General features: G+C 38.5%; 1 protein-coding gene across 2 annotated transcripts in view; it reads right to left on the bottom strand.

Moving 5' to 3' along the window:
- DGCR2 (DiGeorge syndrome critical region gene 2) overlaps nt 1-24923 on the bottom strand; it is a 75322-nt gene that overhangs the window by 29464 nt on the left and 20935 nt on the right. Inside the window, exons 2-6 of one of the 2 annotated variants that reach the window (XM_054007023.1) lie at nt 22063-22095; nt 13341-13463; nt 8057-8182; nt 4077-4287; nt 2898-2974 (exon numbers count right to left, since the gene is read on the bottom strand). In XM_054007023.1, coding sequence (XP_053862998.1) covers nt 2898-2974; nt 4077-4287; nt 8057-8182; nt 13341-13463; nt 22063-22095 — 570 coding nt within the window. The remainder of the gene's footprint in view (nt 1-2897; nt 2975-4076; nt 4288-8056; nt 8183-13340; nt 13464-22062; nt 22096-24923) is intronic. The other variant, XM_054007024.1, reaches the window with a different exon arrangement.

Consider the following 24923-nt stretch of genomic DNA (forward strand, 5'->3'; position numbering starts at 1 on the left):
AGGCTTGAAAATGTTGGTCTTAATGCCCTGACTCCCACACATCATATGGTTAAATGATAAAATGATCCTCTGATAGCCTGCTGAAGTAGTGTTTGACCTGATAGGAGAGATTTCTTTTATGAAACTAGGATCTCTACTGCTATCTCCTAAGAAGAGAGTCCATCCACCAAACTATACAGAATTGTCATGGAGCAAAATTTTCAGAAGTAGCTAAATGATTACTTTTGAAAATGGGACTTGGGTACTTTTGAAACTTTCCCCCATAGCCCACTTTTAATAAACTTTCTTAAAGCAAAGTTCTATGGCATCAAGAAAACATGAATTGATGCCACCATCTGACAAATGAAAAGTCAGAATTGTAACATTAACTACTAAATGGTACACATTAAGAAAAAAATAAAGTTATAACTGCTCTAAATAGTTTCACCAGCAGATGGTAGTGCAGTCAGCTTCCCAGTAAAGAGCAATGACATTTCCCTTCAGGAGAAATAGAGATCTGTATTTTCCCTAGGTTTTATAGGTTAACTGATAATTTAGGATACTTTTTGTCCATCAAGATCCATTGCAATCCAATCCAAGAGTTTGCAATTTTTCCCCCTCGAGAAACACTGAAGTGCTGCTCTAGTCTTCTAAAGCAACTGTGAAAGTGGTACTTCCTGGCTTAACAGAGAAGTGCTCTATGAATATTCAGAGTCAGATCTGCTCACTTTCGTGGCAAAAATAGGTTTAAGTACTTCGATTCCTGATGGCACTGTAAAGCCAATGTTACTGGGGAACAGTTGAGCTGTATGTTACTTAGGCAGGCCATTCGTCTGGTTTTAAGCTGGACTGTCCTGATTTTGTATGGTTTGTTCTCTACCCAGTTCTATCATAAAACTGGATGTGGTTTGGTCTGGTATCATGCACAGAGGATGCCATTTTGCAGAACATGCCACCTTACCTTGAAAAGGTGTGACATCAAATGCATGGTGTGTATGAGGTCACACCAGAGGAGGTGAGGTGGCACATTCGGTAAAATGGCATCCTCAGTGCAGCATGACCTTGCGTGCACTGTGCAAGGTCATGCTGGCAGGGGCAGGGACAGGGACAACTGAGGGGATGTTCTGTATACTGGGGATGTGTCAGTGGCTACCCCATTGCTACTAATTCTTGCACATCAACTGAACGGTTAACCAAGTTCTGTTTGGTCAAATTCTGCTCTAAGTTATGTTTACGTATAATCGGTTCGCACACAATGGAGTTAGAAGGGTGTGAGCGCAGGATTTACCCTGCACATCCTCTATTGCCAAAAGCGATGCCTGAGAAGGAAATAAGGCAGATTGACTTAGATTTTAAGGTGACTTTGCAGCACTGCCTATCCGAAAGCTTGTTTTTCCACATGTCAAGGCACCAGTCCAGCAGAGCATTTAAGCACGTGCTTAATTCTACACAAACAAGTAGACTCATTGACTTTAATGGAACGACTCATGCTGACATGCTTTGCTGTACTGGGGCAGTGGACATATTTGATCTGAACATTACTGCAAGCAAACATCCAGGGTGGTTTAAAAAACAGACCCAAAAAGGCCTACATTCACTTTTGAGAGTACAGCTGCTTTTGAAAGTCAATCAGCTTGGCAGTCTTGCACTGGCAGAGCATTTTGTTCCGTTGGATAAACTAAGGGAGAAACTATTTATAACCTAGACAACACTGTACATCAGCATTTCAGAAGAGTTTTCTTTTACATTTTTAAAAAGTTTTAAGGAGGTTTACAGCTATTAGAGCTGTAAATTGACAGCCTTGCAGACTGAGGCTGTTTGGGTATAAATAGTATAACATAGGTGCAAGCTTCTTCGTACCCAGGAGTCAATGTGCTTTATCTTTGTTCTGGAGAAGGTATAAATGCAAATATTTCAACCTCCATTTCAAACAATTTGAAAATTAAACTAGAACAAGAAACAGGTGATAGTATCGCTGAGTTTTTAAGTGTTATTTCAATGAACTCTATCAGAGGAATCAAATGATACCTGCTATATGGAAAATTCTGGCCCGTACAAACTAGACTCACTTTAAAACACCAATGTGAAACAATTTTGTCACTCATTCTGGTACAGACACCTTCTATTTCCATACCTACCTGTTTATGATACTTGTTAATTTTTATGGAAATGTGGGAAAATTAAACTGTAGATTACTTGTATGTAACATTCACTTTGTTAACACTGCAGATTTAAAACTCAGATTGCTCAAAGCTTAATCTTGGAATTTCCTGGGCTAATAAACTATTCAGTTGTTTACTTATTTTTGTTAACACTGAGCTGCTGCAAACAGCTTCTGATTAACATCTGAGTAATAAAAGAGGTAGCAATACTTTCACAGGTGTCTGGAGAATTGAGTGACTCTTCCAAAAATGTGGTCAGATTACAAAATGAGAGAAGGCAATACCCATGCATTTCAGTGTTCTTTATTCTTTTTACACTGAAACCACAAACTTACCTCATCACAGCTAAACCTACTTATTCTACAAAGTGGTTTCCCACAGACGACAATGTTTTTTATGGAGATTCTGTAAATAAGATTAACCGCTAGTATATGGAACTACAAAATTCAGCCAAATGTAGTTCCCATCTTTCTCAAAGGAAACCCCCACATAGGATAGAAATCTTCCATTCTATTGTATTTTGCAGTCATTTAGTACCAGGAAATTTCTAAAGCCTAAACTAAAGTGGTAGTTACCATTCCAATTGATGTTGTGAAGCAGTTCTCCCTTTGAATTACAGCAACTTCTCTCCCCTTGAATGAAACTATCTTTATAGATTACATTCATGCTTGAGGATAGCTGTTTTAAGCTTATGTTTAACTAGCTTTATTTTTAAGCGAGCTGCATGGAAGTTAGCATCTAATTTCAGAAACTTACCTTTATAAGCCACCTCCCAGTGACCTTCTAGAGAACGATTTCGGTTGGTTATGACATACTGATATCCAACCCAGAACCTAGTAGTTAAAAAATAGGCATTTTTAAACAATTCCAAAAAGCAAGAGGAGAAAAATACTACCATAAAAATGAGAACAAGTAATACAGAACTTTACTACTAAATTTCCTGTTTTTCCACTTTTAAATTGACCTAAAAATATTTTAATGCTTTACATTGCTATATTCCAAGTCCACATTTTGGAAATATATTCACCAACAGTAACTTATTTTTAAAAAGGGATTGATAATACTACATAGATATCAGTATTTATTTTATTGATATACATTATGTTGTGATTTGTAAAAACTATACACAAAGATCAAGCTCATAATTTTGTTGCTTTGATAGCGCTGAAATATCTTGAAGCACCACAAATTCAACTTACTGCAGTGCATGTTCTTAAAATATCTGTCAAATGCATTTCCTGTCTGATGCTGAATTAGAACCAGAAGTAGCAACAGTAACAAAAAAGAGTAATAGTACTGGTGACCGGACAGCACAGCAGAGAACTGATGGATAAAATAATGGATAAAATAATGGTAATTCTATTTTTTAAGTAATTATATTCTGGGGGAGTAGTCCTCTCTCAAATAGAACAGCTGAGAACATCCTCGCCTCAAACTAAACTAGCGCAGATGTTCAGAGACTTCTCTCAGAATGGCCCTTTCATTCCTATCTCACGCTAGCAACGTTGTCCGTGTTATTGGTCTTTTATTGCCAATAAACTTGAACATTCAGTTTAAACGTTTAGAGAAAACTAGAACTCTCCCAGTACTCCACTGAAAACCTCAACATAATGCACACCGCACTAAAATAATTAATTCTTCGCTACGGTTGTTTTCTGTTCAGCAATGCAAAGACATTCAGACTGAAAAAAGTTATTTACTTGACTGCAAGCAATCATATGAAGTTTGCAGTTTATTCATTAATGCTGGTTAATATATAAAACTGATGACAACTGGCAGTAGCTTAGTCAGAATGGTAACAGAGTTACTTAAATTTTTTATTAAATTCTAAGCAAAGTGAACTACTCAGTTTGCACAACATTAGCAGTTATTTGTTAATTCATGTAAAAATCACTTTCATCCAATATGAAATGGTTATTTTTCCTCTTGACTCACCTACGTTGGTCCTTCCTTCCAAAGGCTCTCTCTTCTAGGTCCCACTCCTGGGCCAGGATGAACCTGAGCTCCTGATCTGTGGTAAAAGTGGCCAGCGATCCATTCACCCTCTGACATGTCTGCACAGCATCCCAGTAGTTCTCTCCATTTAAATACACCCTGTAACAACTGGCTGTGCCCTCATAGTGATGCCATCCTGTTGGGCACTTTCCTAGGAAACATGGAGAATAGAAGGGAAAACCATCCCCCAAAATTAGGATCTTAACTTGAGACAACACAGACCTACTAATTAAATAAGCCAGTATATATTATAAATATTTTCAGAACACTATACACACCTCTACCCCGATATATCACGACCCAATGTAACACAAATTCAGATATAACACGGTAAAACAGTGCTCGGGGGGGAGGGGGGGTAGAAGTGGGGAGGGGAGCTGCACACTCCAGCGGATCAAAGCAAGGTCGATATAACGTGGTTTCACCTATAACGTGGTAAGATTTTTTTGGCTCCAGAGGACAGCGTTATATTGGGGTAGAGGGGTGTGTGTGTACACGTACATGTACACACACACACCCCTACGTATATAGATATAGACACACACACACACACACACAGTCTAAAATCCACCCCACAACTGTGAGATGACGTGCATTAAAGAGTATGGTGACGTTTCCTGATGAAAAAGTTTCTTGACAAAAACTTGTCTTTCTAGGATTTCATTTAAACATGATTTACTTCTTACCACTTTTCATTTGCACTGTGGTAGCACTCAAAGGCCCTGATCAGGTTAGAGGCTCTACCACGCAAGACATCAAACATAAAAAAAAGACCTGATCACACCCCATCACTGCCCTGAAGATCTTAGTCTAATTTGAAACAAGCAGCAAAAAGTGTAATAAACAGTAGGAAGAAAAGAGTGGGAGCAGGAGGAAGAGAATGATATGATCATGCAGTTACACAAGTCAGCAACATGCACAACTTGATGCTTCCAAAGGTTTTTCCTTCTTTTATTACAAGTAATAATTGTTAAGTAAATAGTATCCATGTTCCTCTATTGTCATTAAACACAGCCACTAGTAACCCGTTACATTTCTTGTAGACTTCACAGCAGAAGTGGGTCTTTAAGAAGGATGTGAAGGTGGTCTTATGGATTAGTTCAGGGAGGGCAATTTATAAGGAAGGTGAAGTGCAGAAGAAAGCATAGAAATGTTTGTTGAAGAAATGGACATTCAAGGCTGACACTACTGGAGTGGATGAGCATCCAGTGGTGGGACTTAGGGAGAGAGAAAGCACAATCAGAGTTAACAGGAAGAAAGATGATCTTAGCTGTTGCATTTGGTATGGACTGGAAGCAAGGCAACATTAATTCTGCAACACTTGCCAGGGCACAGTGATCTCATCAGTTACTTAACTCTTGCTAGAACATTTATCTGGTCTCTGTTCATAACCAAAAGGACCCCAAAACTTGCTTTGGAATTACCGTGATCTCTGTCAAAGTAGTGAAATAATACAACTATTTACCATACCCAAGTTCTTTCTAAATTTGCTAAAATTCAACAAAGTGGAATATTCATTTTTCACATGCTAGAGAATTATCAAGGTTTTTACAGCTCTGAAGTCCTTTTGTGATCTTCCAACCCACGTCTTTAGAATTACTTAATGTCTTAAACGAATAAAAATCTGACTAATCTGTAATCATTCAAATGCTTTGAATGAGATACAGGTTGAATGCAATACCATATTATTGACCCAAATACGAAAATGACGTAACCAGGATTTGAGGAGTCACATTTATGCGGAGTTCATTGAAACAGACATAGGTAGTATAGCATAACTGAAACCATGACCTGATAAATCATGTTTAAATACTCAAATCTCAGTACCCCCCTTCTGCCTGATTTATTTTTAAGTGCATGATCAACAGCTTGCTTTCAGGGAAGAGAGGAAAAGTTTTATGCAGTGGGTTAACACAGTTACCACTTACTTCCTGAACTACAGCTCTCAAGCCTTTTTATAAAATAGGGTTTCCTTGACTATTATTTGCAGTTACATTTCAGAGACAAAACGCTACCACAGTGGTGTGAGTGGCGTAAGAACAGATAGAATGGTCTGCCAACACACTGGATTACATGGCATATTAAGTTATAGCCACCAGAACTACTTCCATACCAATTTGTTATAAAAGAATTAAGTAATTTAAAAAATCAGCAATTTACCAAAACTAGTTAAGTCCATCACAAATTTTATAAAATATATTTAAAAAACCTCTTTGCTTTTCTTTAATCTTAGTGAAATGTTTATTTTAATTTTGGCTTGTGTTAGCTGTCTGCCTCTGTGACACAGCTTCTGTTTATAGCAATACTATGGTTGAAAAATTTCACTACCGCTTTCAACACCTGTCCCCTTATCCACTTATCAATGAAATTCCTCATTCTACAGAAAATGCATTCTGTGTAAAGTCACCACCACACACGTTACAGACTAGTTCTCCTGTTGGAATCTAGATCTTCAACTCTACTTAACTACTATCCAGAAATTGCATTAACCACCCAAAAAGCAGCATTTAAGAAGTTTAACACTAGTCATTTCAGCATAGGGTAGGAGAGTTCTCTACTCTAGTCAAAAGGCATTTTATTTTAAATAGCATATTAAATGGTGAAGCAACATTTTTCTGCATCTTGCTTCCAATAAAAGAAATTCTTAAGCCTTACTTATTTGGATTTTCCGCTCCTATGTATCTGCTTTTAGTTTAGTCTCTATCACAATAAGAATGCTAGGGATTAAAAACCTAGGCTAAAACAACCATGCAAAAAGTTTTACACAGTATTCCCATTTACCAAGACTGGGTCATTTTCTGACTGGCAAGTACCTCAGCCTAGTTATCATCATCAAGGTTAAGTAAAGAGCACCTGTGCCAAGGTTGGAGAATATTCATGACAGCTGAGCAAGGACAGGTTAAAGTGATCATTAACAAAATTTAGGTAACTGACTTCTGAGTGGGTTTTTTTTTTTTTTCCCTTTAGAGGGGTGAGAGGTAACAAATTTCCAAAGTGCTTTATTTCTTAAGAACATTTTTCCTTGAAGGCTAACACTCATACTATCAGATAAACTGCTATTATAGTTCCCAGTTTTCTTAAAAATTCAATATTTCCCTAGGAACTCACTGTTGAAAATTTAAAGTATTAAACGTGAATGACTTAGGTCTAATTTTTATCCCACCATTTTTCTAGAGCAAACTCAAATAAGTAAGGTTTTATTCCCCACTTATAAATGTGAGCACCTGAACTTACCCTTAATGAGCCAATTGGACTACTCATGTGCTTTACTTAAAGCACGTGCATAAGTATTTGTAACACTGGGGCACTAGTTTAAAAAGAATGCTTCTGTGCTGAAACTAGTCTCTCAAGACAAAAAAAGACCAGATTTTCACACCCACTGAAGACCCATACTTCCAACTGAAGACAAAGCAGCCCAGAAAAATTAAAGCCCATAATTTACAACAGAAAACTGCAACTCTTTTTTCACAAAACCACTAATATGAAGTACTATTCTATATTAATATATTAGCAACAATAAAACACAAGGACAAAGATGTATTTTAGGGTTCCATTCTCAATCTACCATGACATTAGAATTGCTTTAAGAAACAATTCATAATTACCATGTTATATATACACCAGTGTTACAAATAACCTTATCAAAAGGATAGCATACAAATATTTAGATCTCTGGCATGTATGTTCTTCGGGGCACTTTAGTTCAAGAAAAGCATGCAATTTAATGACAACTTTTTTTAAAATTAAGTGTCCTTGGACATTTTACTGTCTACTAGCTCTGGAACCACTACTTTTAATACAAAAATAAATAAATAAATCCTGCATCCTGAAGTATTAAATCTTTGTCTTGAGAGGAAATGGCCTAATTTTGTGAACTGACTTCTAGGAATTTGAACCAGGTTCCCCAGTCTGCAACTTACTGCTAAACCGGACAGGCTGTGCCACATTGACAGTGTGAAAGCGAGTTGTGTCTCCTCCTCTTCCTCGATTGTGCCTGGAGTCCACATTTTCTTTCCCATGATAAGATCGTTGGTCCCCTGTCAAGCCTATAGATAAAAGAAACGCACATGCAAGGCAGTTTTTCATTTAGCCAAAGGTAAACTCTTTCATGAATGTCTCTCTAGGTTTGAATTCAAGACAGACAAAATAAAAAATAAAAAATGACAATAGTAATTATATATTTCAGTTGTACTGTAGTTGCCTGTAAGAAGACACACGCAAACTATACAGACGATGCCAATGTGAAACACCTACCACGGAAAAGAGCCAAACTGTTACATGAGTCTTGCTGATTAAGCTAAATATTTGTGGCAGGGTTTCAATCAATGCAGCACAGAGCTTGACATGCTGCAGTTTTAGCTGTTCCAGCAGATGCGTCATTCCCAGAGTTTATCTATTCTTCTTTGCATAGAACAGTCCACGCTCCTGCTGCTCAGTTTGTCAGTTACATGAGTGTGGTTATTCGAGAGCTTTCTCTGTTCCATACATTTTCAAAAGCTTTTTCAAAATTCTTGGACAAAATTAAGATGCTTGTCAAGGCAATCTCCAGACAACAGGCTAACACTTTTCCACTTACTCCCAAGGCAGATGAAGGTCTAATTTCTTGAGGTAAGTATCAGCTTATACATAACCCGCTACATGCAGAAGGACCACTAAAGTAAACCCATGGAGAGTGAAAAACACACTTTGCCCTCCCCAGGCTCAATATTGTTGAAGAGTGCCCTGCTTCAAACAGGATAAACAGACTGAGGTGGGGTCAGGCCAGGAAGCTACTGAAGCTGGGACTGAACTGGCCCTGTATCAACACAGCAGAAGAACTGAGCCTGCAAAGAGACATTTCAGTTGGGATATTTTGATTTTGGGGATCCACAAAAGAGGAGGGACTATAGCCTATAGGTATGAATTAAGGCAGTAGCGCAAAAGCCTACAGGCCTCAAGTCTGTAAGACAATAGCCTTGGCAAATTAACTGAGGCCAAAGGCCTAAAAGTCTCTACATGAGCAACTAACCAACAGTGACCCTATAGCACAAGATAAAATGGTGTAATAAGCAAGTACGGCTAAACTGCTGATAGGTAACGCCGATATTATAGTGATAAGTGCTACAGAACAGCCCTGAAGGAAATTACTAATTATGTTCAGAGCAGGATTTGAACAGTGTGCAATAAAGTAGTCCTCGGACCGCACAATGAGGATGAAGCTATTTAATAGCTGCTCATTCAGCAAACACCCTCCCTCTGATGTGCTGAATGAGACCGACTTCCTGTGGAAGAAAATAGTAATCATGTAATTAACCATCTCAATGCATACACAAAAGGCAACCTACATTCTGGCATTTCCTAATTTGAGTGCTAGGCTTTGTGACCTAAACATTCTTTTAATGTAGATTTCTGTATGACATTTCCATAAAGGTTGCTGGTTTCCATACATGAGCTGCTAATGTGCTCATCTGCTGGGAAATGCAGGAGCTATTGGGGTTTTTTGTTATTGTTGTTTTTAAAACATACACACGCTCACACTCTCCAGCTGTTTTGTCCAACAAGACAGTTTTAACTGCACAGAACAACCTACTGGATAATAAAGTTTCCAATTCTGATTTATAGTGGAGGTGGGAGGGGAACTAGATCTCAAGATTAACTGCCTTTTGGGCCTAAAATGAACCCACCAATTTTTTTTTTATAAATACTTCCAGTTGTAAGTGTTTTTTTTACCTGTTTTCTACTTTCATTGTGCAAAGGACATTCAACAAGTTTAGCCCAGACATTATGCAAATAAATTCCTATTGGCTAACATTACTTAACATCATGGGACGACTAATTCAGGTCACATATAGTGCATGTGTATTTTAAGCTTTCATGAGAACCAAGTCAGAAGAATAATTTCAAAAGGCTTGAGTTCACAGCAATCAGACTACTGCTAAATGATTATGTTTATAAAGATTTAATAATGGCCATATCTTTGGCTGATTTTTCTGTGAAGAAGGGTGGGTGTGAAGGAGTGCAGGACCACATAGGAGTTCTTCCTATGGATTCACAAAAGGTCATGTTACGAAAAGTAATTGAGTGGATGTTGGATGAGACCAACACAGTTTCCTCTCAAAGATGTTGCTCCTAGATTACTGGGTTCAGCACAGACACCTTGTTACCAGCTGGATTGCAGACCCAGGAATGGAACCATAAAGTTCTGTTGGAGAGCATCTTGAAACATTGAGGTCTCCTGACCAAGGGCCCTTGGGAAAAGCCTTATTGTAGGGCAATTAGTTCAGGGTGAAGATGAAGTTATACAAAAGGGCTGTGATACAGTGTCTGATCACAAGAGTTTAAATGTTAACAGTCAGACATGAACTGCTAACTCTGCACTGCTTACTCCAGTGATAGGGGCTATAGAAAACAGAAAGAGACAGAGATGATTGTCAGCTATAGTTGCTTGAAGCAACTGCTGTGGAGAAGATTTGGAAAAAGAGTTAACAGGGTAAATTTAGGACAACCATTCCCTGTCCGTGAACAGATTTTATTTTATCACGTTACATAAAGTATAAGCAGAACAAACTGAAGACGTTCTGCACAATTCTGGCTGTTTATCTGCTCACTCCCACTATTCTCATTACTGAACGAAGCTGATCCACACAGTTGAGCTCTTTTAGTGGCAAAAAAGAAATTGGGGAATCCAAAGAGGAGTAAGAAAAATATCAAAATTCTCATCTCCTATTGGTACAATTACAGAGGGTGAAGGTGGAAAAGCACAACTACTGCTACCTCTGAATATATATTGGCATTCTTAGATTCTTACCATTTACATCGAAGTTTAAACTGCAAGTAGCTAGAAGTAGAGACTAGTATTAACAATTAAGAAATTACTACCATTTTAGTGAGTTTCAAGTAAAGGCCTTAATAGATATGACCTTCTTATTTACTAGAAATTTTACAGCAAATACTGTTTCACCATGAATTACTTTCAAATCTATTACTCCTGATAAGGATCAGAAAAGAATCATTTCATGTGACTCCAAGACTAAAGCAGAAAGGAGTTGCAAGCACGTGCTGTGTAAATCCTCCCAATAATTTCTAGTATGCAGACAGAATCAGCAGTCAAAGGGCTTTATCCTACTAGAGCCATGGATCAAGGACAAACACAGATGCAAAGATTCCACTAATATTTATGCAAGAGTATGGAAGAAAAGCAAGCATTTCTACATACCAGAGCTTAAAACTAAAGTTTGGAATTGAAAATAATTCTATCTTAAAAATAAATCTGTATTTTAGGAAGGGAAGAGAGAGGGAAAACAGGATGTTATGAGACAAAAAGGCTATTCAATTTCACATTGGCTTTTGAAAGATAAATATTACAGCTCACTAACAAAAATATGCATCCTGTATACTTATCCTGACTGGTTAATGGCTATTAACCATTTATTGACAAAATGGGTTTTGAAAAAAAAAAAAAAAAAAAAAAAAAGATTGGAACTGCTGCTAGCAAAAGGAAATTGTTGCTTGTGGGACAATAGCTAAACTCAGAACATACTGAATTTATTGGGAAAGTCCCATATCATACACAATTCAACTCCTCTTGGGGTGAAAGGGAGTTTTGCTGCTAACATGAATGGAACCAGGCCCTAAAAGAAATAGGCAGGCAATAGGATATAGCTTATAATGGCCTTTCATTGACCTTTGGAAAGGGAAATACACCACAGTAACAAGTTTATAGTGTGCATTCCCACCGAGACTACAAGAACCTAATCACCTTTCATTAACCTTTACTGTATAAATTGCATGACTAACAATTTCTAGCCTCTGGACTGCTACAGCAGTCCAACAATCCTCCCATTTCCATATCTGTAAAGCTTCTTTCCATAGTAAAGAGCAATTATGACAGCAGGAGTAACCATCTTACGTTTATGGTGAACAGGAGATATCTACCCCACATTTTCATAAATCCTTCCTTCAATTGAAAGCTGAAATGCTTTCTAGTAAAAACTATTTTACCCAGCAAATCTGCTACATTTGACAAAAAGTTAACCCTAACGAGACTGATTTCCCCATTTAGCCATATGCATAGCACGAATTTTGTTCAGGTAAAACCCTGAACACAATATGCAAGATAGCTGCATCAAGGCTAGCTAAGACAAGTTCTGGATTTATGAAGGTCAGGCTCATAAAATCCACACAAAGTGTGCTCTATACAGATATGTAAAGGATGTAAGAAATGAGCAAAGTTTGGCAGAGACTGTTCCTATAAAATACTTACTCTACTGCAAGTATTGGAAATACTGTAAAAATAATTCTCAGGCCCAGAATTCAAAATGCAGCTGGGCAGCCCAAAGGAGTTAACTAGATGCTCTACAGTTCTGATTCATTAGTTCAAACAGAGAATGAACTCAAAAACTGCAATACTTCAGTGTAGTTTGAGTCTCTCTAAAGACCCTAACTTAAAAATCTAACCCAAGCTGCAATTTAATTCTAGTTGTCATTTCCAGATTTCTACTTCGCTATCCCAAAAGAAAGCCTTGGGCATTTCCTCCTGTTTTTAAATTATCTTAAATTGTACTGGCCAGATTTCCAAGAGTGTTTGGTCACAACTGAGGCCAAATAGTCAGAGACCAATGCACAGCTGTTCCCACTTAGAATAATGGAGCTGATGGGTGATCAACTCTTGAAAAATGACCTTATGCAAGTTTGAGGGCAAAAAATAACAGTTTGATTGCTTCCTGCACTGACGTGTTCTGTTTATGCAAGTGAACAGCACAGCATAGGCAGCAACAGGGCAACCTCCCCTATACTGTCCAACAGTGTGCCTCAATCCAGTTTCTGTGTGGTACATTTTTAAGGGCAAGAGACAAGTTTAGACTTTAACTGCAGATAAGGGTATCTGTTTGATTCCACTGTAAAGGTAGTTTTTCCTGTCCCTTAAGAATTAAAACAGTTTAGCAACTCATTTCACATTTAGAATACCTACACATAGATTGCAAGAACAGAGGTGTAACCCAATCAAGGAAAAATTGCTTGTGATGTTACTGAATAAGCTGAAAAGCGAAGCTGAGTCAAGGTTTATCATAAGGAACATCCTCTACCAAATGTAATAGTGTCCTCCCATAGTGACGTCTGTTTGAACCTGGAATTGCTGTCATTTTATAAAAACCAAACCTGAAGCGTAACACTGCCACACAAAGTAACAGTTCAGAGAATAGAATTCTTTTTAGTTCTACTTACCTGGACAGTCAACTTCATCACTCTCATCCTCACAGGTGGGCCATCCATCACACTGCCAGTTCAAAGGGATGCACTGGATGGTACCACTGCGACATGCAAACTGCCCTGGGGTACAGCGGAGCTCTATGGAAACAAAAAGGAAAGTTTTTTCCCCCTAAAGAGATATATTCTATCCTGAATAAAGCTACAAAGAAAACTAATTGTCCACCACTATGCACACTACAGACAATATTTAAGCAACTTGGCCCTTCAAAAAGATCTCTAATTCATACTGTCCCCTGTTTTAAAGGGGAAGATTAATAGGACTTTCTTTGCCCAGACTACCACTTGAGGAAGCACTTTATCAGACCGCTTTACAGCAAGAACCTTATATTGAAGCTGTCAACATTTTAAAGCCACATGTAAAATTTACAGGCCAGATCCTCAGCTGGTCCATGTAGGCATAGATAGCCCCAATTAAATCAACCTAACTCTCTAATTTAAACCAACTGAAGTTCTAACCCTACATTTTTAATTTCAGTATTCTCAGAGATCAGTACTTTTCTTCATTCTAGGAAGGACATGCAAACTGATTAGAGCAATTCCCCAACTTTCTGTAGGATGAATACAAAATACGTCTGACATGCGTCTGATGAAGTGGGCATTCACCCACGAAAGCTTATGCTCCAATACATCTGTTAGTCTTAAAGGTGCCACAGGACCCTCTGTTGCTTTTTATAATTTACTAAGACACCCTTGTGGAATTTCTACACAAGTACAGCCTTTAAATGAAACTATATGGGCATATTTTCACTATTTCACATCATGGTTTTGCTGCCCTTAAAAATAATTATAGAAATAAAGATTTCCAAAGCTCTAGTCATTCCCTTCTATCAAATACCACAGCTTAAGAATTCTGCTGCTCTTTCAATTTTCCTTAAAATATTTTGCAGAGATCAATACAAACGACTGTCTAAAGGGGAATTTAGAGCTGTTCATCTGACTGCAAGATGTCATTAACCTCAGTGGACTCACCTTCATATCACCAGAAGTCCATCTGTCACTGCAATTAAAATCTCTTAAAGAAGGTGACTATATGCCCCTGAATCTCCTACGTTATCAACAACATTTCTGTTTTCCTATTAGTGAATTAGAGTTCTCCCAGTTTATCTAGGTTGGAGAACAGCTGCATTTCCATACTTTCACAATTTTAGGCACAAAAAAACCCAAAAGCCAAACAAGATAAAAAACCTTATCTTAACTCTGAAAGATGTAGATTTACAAGGGCTTTTTATGTGACTTTACTTTAAGATACAAAATCCTTATTCTTTTAAACCTTCAGTTATTAACATGTATTCTCAACCTGAGCTCCATCTTAATGAAGTTTGTTTTTAAATTAAATAAGGTTTATTATCATGTTTTTTGTTTTCCTACTGAAATGTATACTTCCAAACTAAACACAAATCAAGGCAGACTTACTTTAGATACCGTGTGGATAAATTCCTACAGCATACCAAAGTTCAATGGTTTCTTTATAAGCATCACTTTACCTTACAGAGCACAGGAACGTTCACATTAGAGCTAGAAAATAAAAATAGGCATATCCGCTTCTTAACACACCACCTACGCAGAACGAACACTCAGGTCACAAAATAGCTAAGAACTCAGACAGACCTGCTAGACTACAACTGACAACAACATATGGTACAACTAGGCAAGACACTTCTGACCCATTTACAGAATTTTATTCAGCGTGAACATATCCAACAATCCAAAAACAATGCATGAACCACTTCTAACACCATAAGAAATAAAGCAAATACTGAGAAAAGTGAGAATGAAAACTAAGTTTTTCAGAATATAACTATAGCAAGTACCAAGTGGTCTCAAAAAAGGAGAGAGGAAAAAGGAGGAGTTGGGAGGAAAGGTGAAGCTTAGATAACCAGAAAGTTTTTGAGATTAAAAATCATAAGGGCCACATTTGAAAAATCCAGTTAATGTAAGCAGTAGGGTGAAACTTCCAAATATTCCTATTTATAAGTTTATGGTATTATGGTCACACTTCACTAAGTTACTGACATTGATTTCATCATTTTAGTGCTGATGTCAGAAATATCTTGTTGCCATTGCAAATGTGGCATTGCATTGGAGACTATGGTAATTTTGTGAATGGAAATGCTGCAGAAATTAAAATTAAAAAAAATAAACAAAACCCTTTACATTCTAGCCAGCTACAAGTTTCTATCACTCTTTATCTGCAGCTGTGGCAGAGTTTAATTTGCACTTTATCACACCAGATTTTTTAATATATATAAAAATAAATAATTCTGGAGTACTTCTGTTTAAATGCAAACCACACATGCGGGATGTAAATTAAGATATTCTACCACACTGTGTAACAAGAGAAATCTGTCTGACTTGCAGAATCAACAGAATGAGGATTATAGGACACCGCATGGGAGCGGTTGTAGAGGCGAAAAGGGATGCAACGACAGGAGTAGAAGGAGCAAAAGGACAATACTAACAAACAACCAAAGCGTTACTATTTTATGCACAAATAATTATACACTCAGAGGCCAAGATAAAAGGATATTATCATTAGTGGCATTAAACTACTTAAGCAATGCTCAAGTAGTTTATGAGGTCAACAGAAATACTCAATGGAATTACAGCCTTATATGGATCGTAAATGCACTAAATAATTAGGTTTATATAATGTTGCCTTGATTATTCATTTGATCTCTCTTCTACATATTCAAGCAAGAAAGGTAAGTGATTGCAAATTACATGCCATACCAATCTTCCCAGTGTCAATACCTCCCACATTAGACTATTTTTATCACAAATGTGTGTACATTTTAGAAGTTTAAGTAGAGAATTTTTTTTTTAAAAAGTAAGTTTAGAATAATCAACTGAATGTATCAATGAATATTTTCTCCAAATGCCAAGCACACTACTAATGCCACATAACAAAATGTTTCAAACTGAAAAGCAGGAATTGTAATATGATTCGATTCCATTCAAAGAAATTATATTAAAGGAACACCGACTACAAAGTGAAACTCTCTCTGGAAATACCAAAAATAAGGTTCCTGTCAGTCTTAACTCTGAACCCTTGTTTCCCTACATTTTGAAGTTTAATGATAAGATCACATTTTTTTTTTTTACACAGAACTGCCTGATTCACTATGCAGTTTGGACAATACTGTCCAAATGAAAGCTTTGAAATATCTGTATCTTCACTTTTTGATGTGTGCCCATACTTAACACATTACTGCACTGACGGAACTCCATCCTCCATAGGGGGTCTTAACTCCTTTACTATGTGCCTTCAATCACCATATGGAAGAAGGCAAGACTCCATAAAAAGTTTCTTTACATTCACACTTCTGTGCAGGGTGGAAATAACACTGATAAAAATACAATCAGTGAATAGTCTAAGAAGTGGACTTTTTAAATCCTTACAATAGTAACAAACCACAACCAATCTCCACAAAATCACTAATGAGATACATCTGTGACCTAGCAGTTAAAGCCATGCCAAATTCCAAGTTTCTGGTAAATACCATTGAAATGCCAGAGCAAGTGTTTAAAATAAATACTGTATATATAGTTTTTAAAATGGGAAAAGGGCATCTCCTTCCAGTAGGCACTCTCAAACATTTTAACTCTATTTTTCTAAAGGAAGTTTGCTTCTGGGCTGAAATCAAATGTGCCATTTCTGAACCAATCGCCCCCCCCCCCTCCAAAAAAAAGGTGGGGGGGAGAAGAAGAGTTACAAACAGCTACAATCCTCTAGACTTAAAACTTTTGGACAATCTTAGCTCCAGGCATCAATATGTACTCTGTCTATAGTATTATGAGACAGTTCTTCCAATTACATAACTTATTGGTAAAAAATGTTTTTATTGAATTAAAGAAAATACCCCCAAAAATTACAAGAGAATTTGTTAGCACTGTAGCTAACGTTTCTGCACTTAGGTTGACTTAAAACTCTCTCCCCATTTCTACACACATCCTTTCCAATTTACAGTGCTATATACTGTGTTCAAGAATACCAAGCCAAGACTTAGACAGAATGAATTGGTTGCAGAGACTAAATGTTTTCTTTTTCAGAAGGTACTGAACCAATGGGAAACTGAACACTTGCTCCAAAGTTAGAATCTAAAAGCAAGGCACACATGCAAGGTGTAAGTACTAATCACTAGATTCAAATCAAGAATCCCATCTGACTGACAGCCTATTTCTACGTCATAACAGCACAAAACTAAATAATGCTTCAGGGAATCCTAGTCCCTTGCTGCAAAGGCCAGGGCAATAATTGACCAGAAATGTAATATAATAAAACTCCCTTGCACCTCTGAAGAATAATTAGCATTAGCAAAGAGAAATGCAACATCTTTTGACCACCCAGAGCTTTTGTAAAAGGTAATTATGCATAGCATGTATGGAACACATTGATTCAACTACATTAGGTCATAGGAGACTATGCCTATATATCCTACATCACACAGAGGTCCTTCTGAAGACTTGGTAGCAGCTGTCACAACATTTGACTTGCTCGAGGTGCACATATTTAATCACTGCACACTTTTAAAACCAGTTATGCTTATGTGATTTCTCAAACAACTGATCTCTCTCATCCCTTATGTATTTGCATGCAATCCGATAATGATTACTAAGAATGGTGGGAGGAGGGACACTAGATATTTTACTTGTCTTCAAAAATCAAAACAAAAAACTGTGTTTACCCTGGGGAAACCAAATATAGCAAGACTGAAATACTAGAAATACCAAATATCCAAGATACAGTATCAATAATATGCATAATTATGGTATTAGAAAAATCTCTTCTGTACTACTTCCCCCTATTCCTCTCAATTCACCCTCCTTTACAGATCTAGAGTGCTCAGTAAAATGTAAAACTTCGATTAAAGAAGTTTGCTGGTTTTTAGAAGTAATACTTTCAACCATTCAAGTAGAAAAATGTATTTATTTTGCATTTAGTATCTTGGAGATTACATAAACAAAAAGTCTATATGTAGAAAAAGTGCTTTATCTCAAGAAGCAAGTGCACAGTATCAAATAATTTCTTCAAGTCCCATTGTTAACTAAGAAGTATGGAGAATGCACTGGTGATGTACAAACACCAGTATAGACAACACAGAAATACCCAGGTTGTCGGTCTTATGGATCTCCCCCTTCTTCACACAAGTGGCATCTCTATATACCAACTCTAGCCCAGTATTTTACACATTTAAAAACCTCTCATCTTCCACAAACCTCCAGCCAAAGTGGACTAGATGGGACTTTTAGGTGAAGGAGTCTACCGTTTTCTCTCCTTTTGAGGCTAAGCCAGAGATGGGCAAACTCCAGCCCACGGGGCCGTCCTGCCCAGCCCCTGAGCTCCCGGCCAGCCCCAGCCCCGCCCCTGCTGTCCCCCCTTCCCTGCAGCCTCAGCTCACCGTGCCAGCAGCGGAGCGGCATGGCTGGCTCCGGACAGGCAGCGTGGCTCAGGGGCAGATTTACAAGTGAACCCAGGGAGCCCTGGCACAGACCCCCCCAACAACAGGGGGCCCCAGGGCCAGGCACTCGGGCAGCTCAGCACTGGCAGACCCCCCATGGTGGGTTTGCACTGCGGAGGAGGGGAGCAGGCGGGTGTGGGTGATGGGAGCACAGGGAACACAGGCGGAGGACTCAGGAGCGGCACTGGGAGGCCACACAGCTGGCTGGAGAGAAGTAGCGCTTTGAAGGGGAAACCACCTCTTCTCTCTGGCTGCGCGGCTGCCCCTGCTCCCCCTGAGTCCTCCGCCCATGGTCGCAGGGCCACATTCTGAAAGGGGCTGGGGGGGATGGATGGGGGAGTCGCAGGGGGGCAGTTAGGGGCAGGGGGTCCCGGGGAGCGGTCAGGGATCCTGGGAGGGGGTTGGGAGTTCTGAGAGTGGCAGTCAGGGGGCACAGAGCAGGCTGTTTGGTGGGCACAGTCTTTCCTACCCAGCCCTCCATACCATTTCGCAACCCTGATGTGGCCCTCGGGCCAAAAAGTTTGCACACCCCTGGGCTAAGCACTACTTTAGCAGTGCTTGCTAGGCCATTAAACCAGGAAGAGAGCTTGCATACTTTTCTGGAAGGAGATAAAAAGTGTCAGAATGAATATGGGAGGGATTTTTGTATGTAGGGCTTGCTGTTTTAGTTTGCTTTGGGGAGTTTTAGTTGTAAAAAAACTTAATCTGATAGACATCTTTGGGTTAGAGTATGTACCAATTGTGTGACCTCAGACGCAGGATTATTGTTCTTGCAGGATCCTTTTTCTTATAAGGGTCAAGCACACAATCACTGTGCTATAACGTGAAATGTAGAAAGTAGCTTAAATTGTTTTGGATGGATTTCTGATGACATCTGTCCTCAAAAAGACAAAAATAGCACTAGAAATAGCCCATGAAAACAGTTTTAACCGACATCTTTAGTTTGAATTTACTAATAGGACAGAAGGTTCATGAGTGTTTGGTTTTCCCTTAATTTTGAGGATGTGGAAATAGACTTGAAAAACATACATAAGATACCTTCAAAACACTGAATAAAGGGACTATATAAAGACAGTACTTTTTAAACATCAAGCCTCAAGTAGTATATCTTTTTTACAAGTGGGTAAACTGAAGAAAAGAAAGGTAACATTAGGCTAAATATGTTGCCCATCAGCTCTGTGGTCTTGGGGGAACCAAAGCACAATACCCAGCCTGTCTGACTCACGAAAGACCTTCCCCCACCCCAGCCTCTGCTTGAACCAAAGCCAAACTTACAAAAAGCAATGAAAAGGCAGTGGAAAAGACACCTAAACCCCTCCGGACCAGCTTCATTTGCATCGAAGATGAGACAGGGAGGCATCTCCATTAGCATACAGAATGGAGAACAGAGATTCCAAAGCAAGAACCGCACTGGACTATGGGACCAGAAAAGCAGGGAAGCACTGCATGATGGGAACGTCTCCTCCAGATGTTAATGAATGCACGCCTGCACATACCCAGCTCAGTAGTTATCAGACCAATTCTAGTAATAAATCCTTTATTGGTATCCAAAATACTGAAGCTGCCTAATTGCATGGTGAGCTCCCTTGAATGAACACTGCCCATAGCCAGGAATGAGTAGTTCCTATTGTCTAGCCTGAAAAAAACAACTTTGGTATACTCCCTTGAGACATCAGTTTACCCACAAACAAATCTAGTGTTCTCCCTTGAACCACTGTTTTTTCCCTACAAAAGCCCCTACCCATGCTCAAGTAAGTGCTCTGATGCCTGGATCCAAAATCTGCATCAGTTCTATTGGGACTGCATCTTCTTCTGACTGATCGTGCTAGGGGCTCTGCCTGTCTCCAGCACTCCAGACCCTCAGCTACCACCACCACCACCACCAGGGAACTCTGATCGATTCAAGCTTCACAAAGTAGTGAAAACCCAGCGCTCTCTCTCTAGGTATAGCCTTCTGACCTGGTCTTGTATGATTAGTTAAAGTTGAGTTTTCTAAACCTGACTTTTATAATCAAATAAAAGTTTGATTTAATATTATAACTGTTGTGTTTGTTTGACTCCCTGTGTATGGTTATTACCGAGCAATAAATAACTTCCATGGTTAAGCTGGTTGCTTCTCTTTCTCTTCCCCTCTGCCCCTTGTAGGTGTTTTTTGGCTTCCCCATTCGCTCTGCAGCAACACTTCTCGTAACTAAGCTAAAGATCCCTGCAGCGCCCAAAAATCCTGTGGGGTTTGCTAATCAAGTGGGCTACTACCAGATAGGATAACCAGTCAGCAAATGTGAAAAAATCATGACGGGGGTAATAGGAGCCTATATAAGAAAAAGACCCCACAATCGGGACTGTCCCTATAAAAATCGGGACATCTGGCCACCCTACTACCAGAACAATTATAACATGAAAGTGGGGATAGGGACGTGCTGAACCTGGGGCATATGAGGGTGACAGCTTGGAAGTGCTGCTCGACCCAGCCTACCAAGTCCAGGGACATATTAGGAGTCAGCTTGGGAGTGCTGATTAACCGGGTCCTGTCAGATGCGCTCTGTTAATGTGTGTGTGTTCGTCTGATTCTGGGGCTGAAAGAACCCAGCCCTGGGGAACCAAGGTCCTGCAGGATAGCTCCATTGGGAGGGAACTTGCAGAAGGGAGAAGTAGAGCTCCATATGAGAGCACAGATGGCACAAGCAGTACATTGATAGAATTACAGAAACACCCCCCACCCCAGAAGAGTAACCCTAATAAATCAGCATACCCCAAAGTAATGGGCAAAACTGGTAACACCAAGGTCAGAGTTCAAGTCAGCAACAGCTGGAAACAGAACCAATGAGTCCTGGCTACCAGTTCCATACTCACTACAAAGCCACATTTCCTCCCTATCAATCACCACTATGGCTTTTCAATTCATCAGCATACTTCTAAATAGAACAAACTCTGTCCTTTAGACAATATCAATGTTCATCAAATGTGGTAGTACATTTTCTGGAATAGCAACAGCTTATCAATAGCTGTGAGATGATCAATGGGGTAAGCATGAGGGGTGAGGTAGATAGGAAATGGAAAAAAATGAATTTGAAATATTAATTTAGTTTTCAAGTCAGTTATAAAAGGAAAACATGGAATCCAATATTAAACTTCAAAAGCCTAACGAGTTCAAGAAGAGACAGCCTGTTGGTCAATGTATTAAGTAGTAATGTAATCTGTCCAGACGAGACACTCACCTGAAAGAAGTCTTGCCAGAGCTAGTCGTGAACCTGTAATTTGAAATTTAAAAGAAAACTTACAAAACAGTTGGAAACGTAATTGATCAAACACCAGAAATAAAGGATAAAACTGTCAGTACGTTAAAACAATATCATTTACACAAGATGGCAGGAAATTTGTATCTCCCTCGACCAAGTACTACTTTTCAAGTCAATGACACACAGTAGAAAATTTAGGATCCAGTGTATGTAATCCAATCACAAGCATCTCATTTCTCTGAAATCTAGGTCTTTATGTGAGAGGAAAGAACTTGTAGCAGGAACTGGGTCACAGTTTAACATTAGCAAGTTCTTGGAATTCCTGGACAATAAAAAGATCATTTTGTTTAATCCAAAATCTGGTACAGTTTCACAAATTTCATACAGTAAATTAACACCTTTCCTCAGTTACAAATACAGTATTTTTGGCCCCAAGAGGCCTTTGTATCATCTGATTTAACTCTTCTGCACTATGTAGGACTTTTTCCCTACATTATTCTTACTAGATGGAAGCCTGAACATTAAAAGGTCACATCCTTAAGCACAATTCTCAAGAACAACATGTTGAGCTAACCAGAATCAGTTACTTTAAATCCCAAAGCAAGTAAGTAACTTGTATTTTCCAGTTTAGTTCATATGTATTTTAAGTTGTTTGAATGGCAGGAGCACTATCTGCTCTTTAGTGAAGAAGTACTTAACTCCAGCTCATCTTCCCCTTTCCATTTTACAGTCTAGGGAGTATATACTTTCTAATATTACATTATTTTACTAATTATAATCACTATCTCTGGCAGAAGAATCCTTCTAGGACTTTCTGCCAAGTTATTCCACCAGTTTACAACAGCACTCTTACTTTTTCAGCTTCAGAAGTATGGATCCCTCGTAGACCAGAAGGCAGTTTATCTACAAGAATGCTTCTCTGAAGTTAATATCTCAATTCTCCCTCACCTACCAATCTGCCTTTTGAGATCGGTTTCATCCAAACTCAACTTGGGATCTAAGTTTGGCGAATTACTCCGTTTAATCAAGTCATAAATTATGTCTCCAATAAAAATACCAGAGGCCATACGACTCAAAAAGGTATACGTGATAAATATGTAGATAATTCAGTTTTCAAAACCTTATAAAATTATTTTAAATTTGCATAATACTGAAATCTAGCAAAGTTACCAGCTCAGAAAGAGAAGAGCTTGAAGCACTACCACTTTTAAAAGAGATGCAACATTCACCATACTGGTCTGAGAACTTCAGCTGGCTCTCAATTAAAACAAGGTGTGCAGATGCTTTGGCCCCGATTAAGAATAGCACTTGAGCACATGCTTAACTTCAAGTCTAATTAGCTCCCACTAACATCAATAGGAACTAAGCATGTGCTTACCTAAACATTGATCTTAGCCAATAATTTGGCTAAGGATTACATATTAATAAAGACAAAATCACTAATAACTTTTGAAAATCATAACCATTATATATTACGTACACATCTTGTTTATAGAAATTTAAAAGCAAGTGCCATGCATACGTAAGTGGTACTTTATATTTCTATATGTATTCTGCATATGACCCAACACATACATTTGAAAAGATGCTAACAATTCTACTGATAACTTGTCGCAGTTAAATCTACATGCTCTTCAGTATCAAGGCAAGAGAATCCTTCAAAATATCTTTGATAGATCCAGCATGGTGGCAGTGGTACCATAAGTTGTCGGCGTTTAAAATTACCCACTTTTCAGAGGACTAAAAATCTTTCAAGCACAATGGACAAAATTAAGGACAGGTAACAGAGAAATCAATTTTCTTGCTTTTATCCACTTTAATTAGGTCTCTGGTTTTGACTGAAAGCTTCTTGAGGCAGGAACTGTCTCCCCGTGTCTTATACAACAATCAAACTATCAGCACCTAAATAAAGGATCATGAAACAAATCATCATGAAACCTGTCTTAAATGATCATTCAAGGCACTAACAAAAATCAGGCGCTCAAATGGAGCTAGTCTTCTAATGAAAGACACGTAACATTGTACTCAATACATTTCAGGATACTATGGAATGGTCAATTCAGATGGCAGGTTGTTGAATAAGAACAGCCTCTTGAATACATCTGTCCACTTTAAGCTCATCTTTCATTTCTGATCAAGAGTGCTCTACAGTACAAAGTCCCTATACAAAACATTGGTCTCAAAAGAAGGATACAAAAATTAAGTCATAGCTCAGTGGGATCTCCTCTCAGCTATAGGCCTCAAAGAGACATTTCTCCATCTGTAGCCACTCATCCAAAACCTGGTTTCTTTGCTTCACTACCATTGCCACTGTACTTCCTTCTGATGCACCCTAGTGACATCACATTGTGCATTTACATAGGTCCTGGTAGTTTATAGCAGTGGTTCTCACCCTGGGGGTACACAGAGATCTTCCAGGGGGTACATTAATGTAGCTAAATATTTGCCTAGTTTTACAATAGACTAGAAAAAGCTCTAGCTAAGTCAGTACAAACTAAAATGTCATACAGACAATGACCTGTTTATATTGCTCTATATACTGTACACAAATATAAGTACAATATTTATATTTCAATTGATTTTTTTGTAATTATATCGTAAAAATAAGTAAGCAATTTTTCAGTACTAGTGCGCTGTGAGACTAGTATTTTTATGTCTGATTTTGTAAGCAAGTAGTTTTTAAGTGAGGTGAAACTTGGGGATACGCAAGACAAATCAGACTCCTGAAAGGGGTACAGTAGTCTGGAAAGGTTGAGAACCACTGGTTTACAGCAGCTCTAAGACAGTAAGGCAAATTTTCAGTGGACGTTTGCTGCCTCCAGTTGATTTTCTTTGATAGT

This window comes from Malaclemys terrapin, chromosome 16, assembly GCF_027887155.1.
Source record: "Malaclemys terrapin pileata isolate rMalTer1 chromosome 16, rMalTer1.hap1, whole genome shotgun sequence".
Lineage (NCBI taxonomy): Eukaryota > Metazoa > Chordata > Testudines > Emydidae > Malaclemys > Malaclemys terrapin.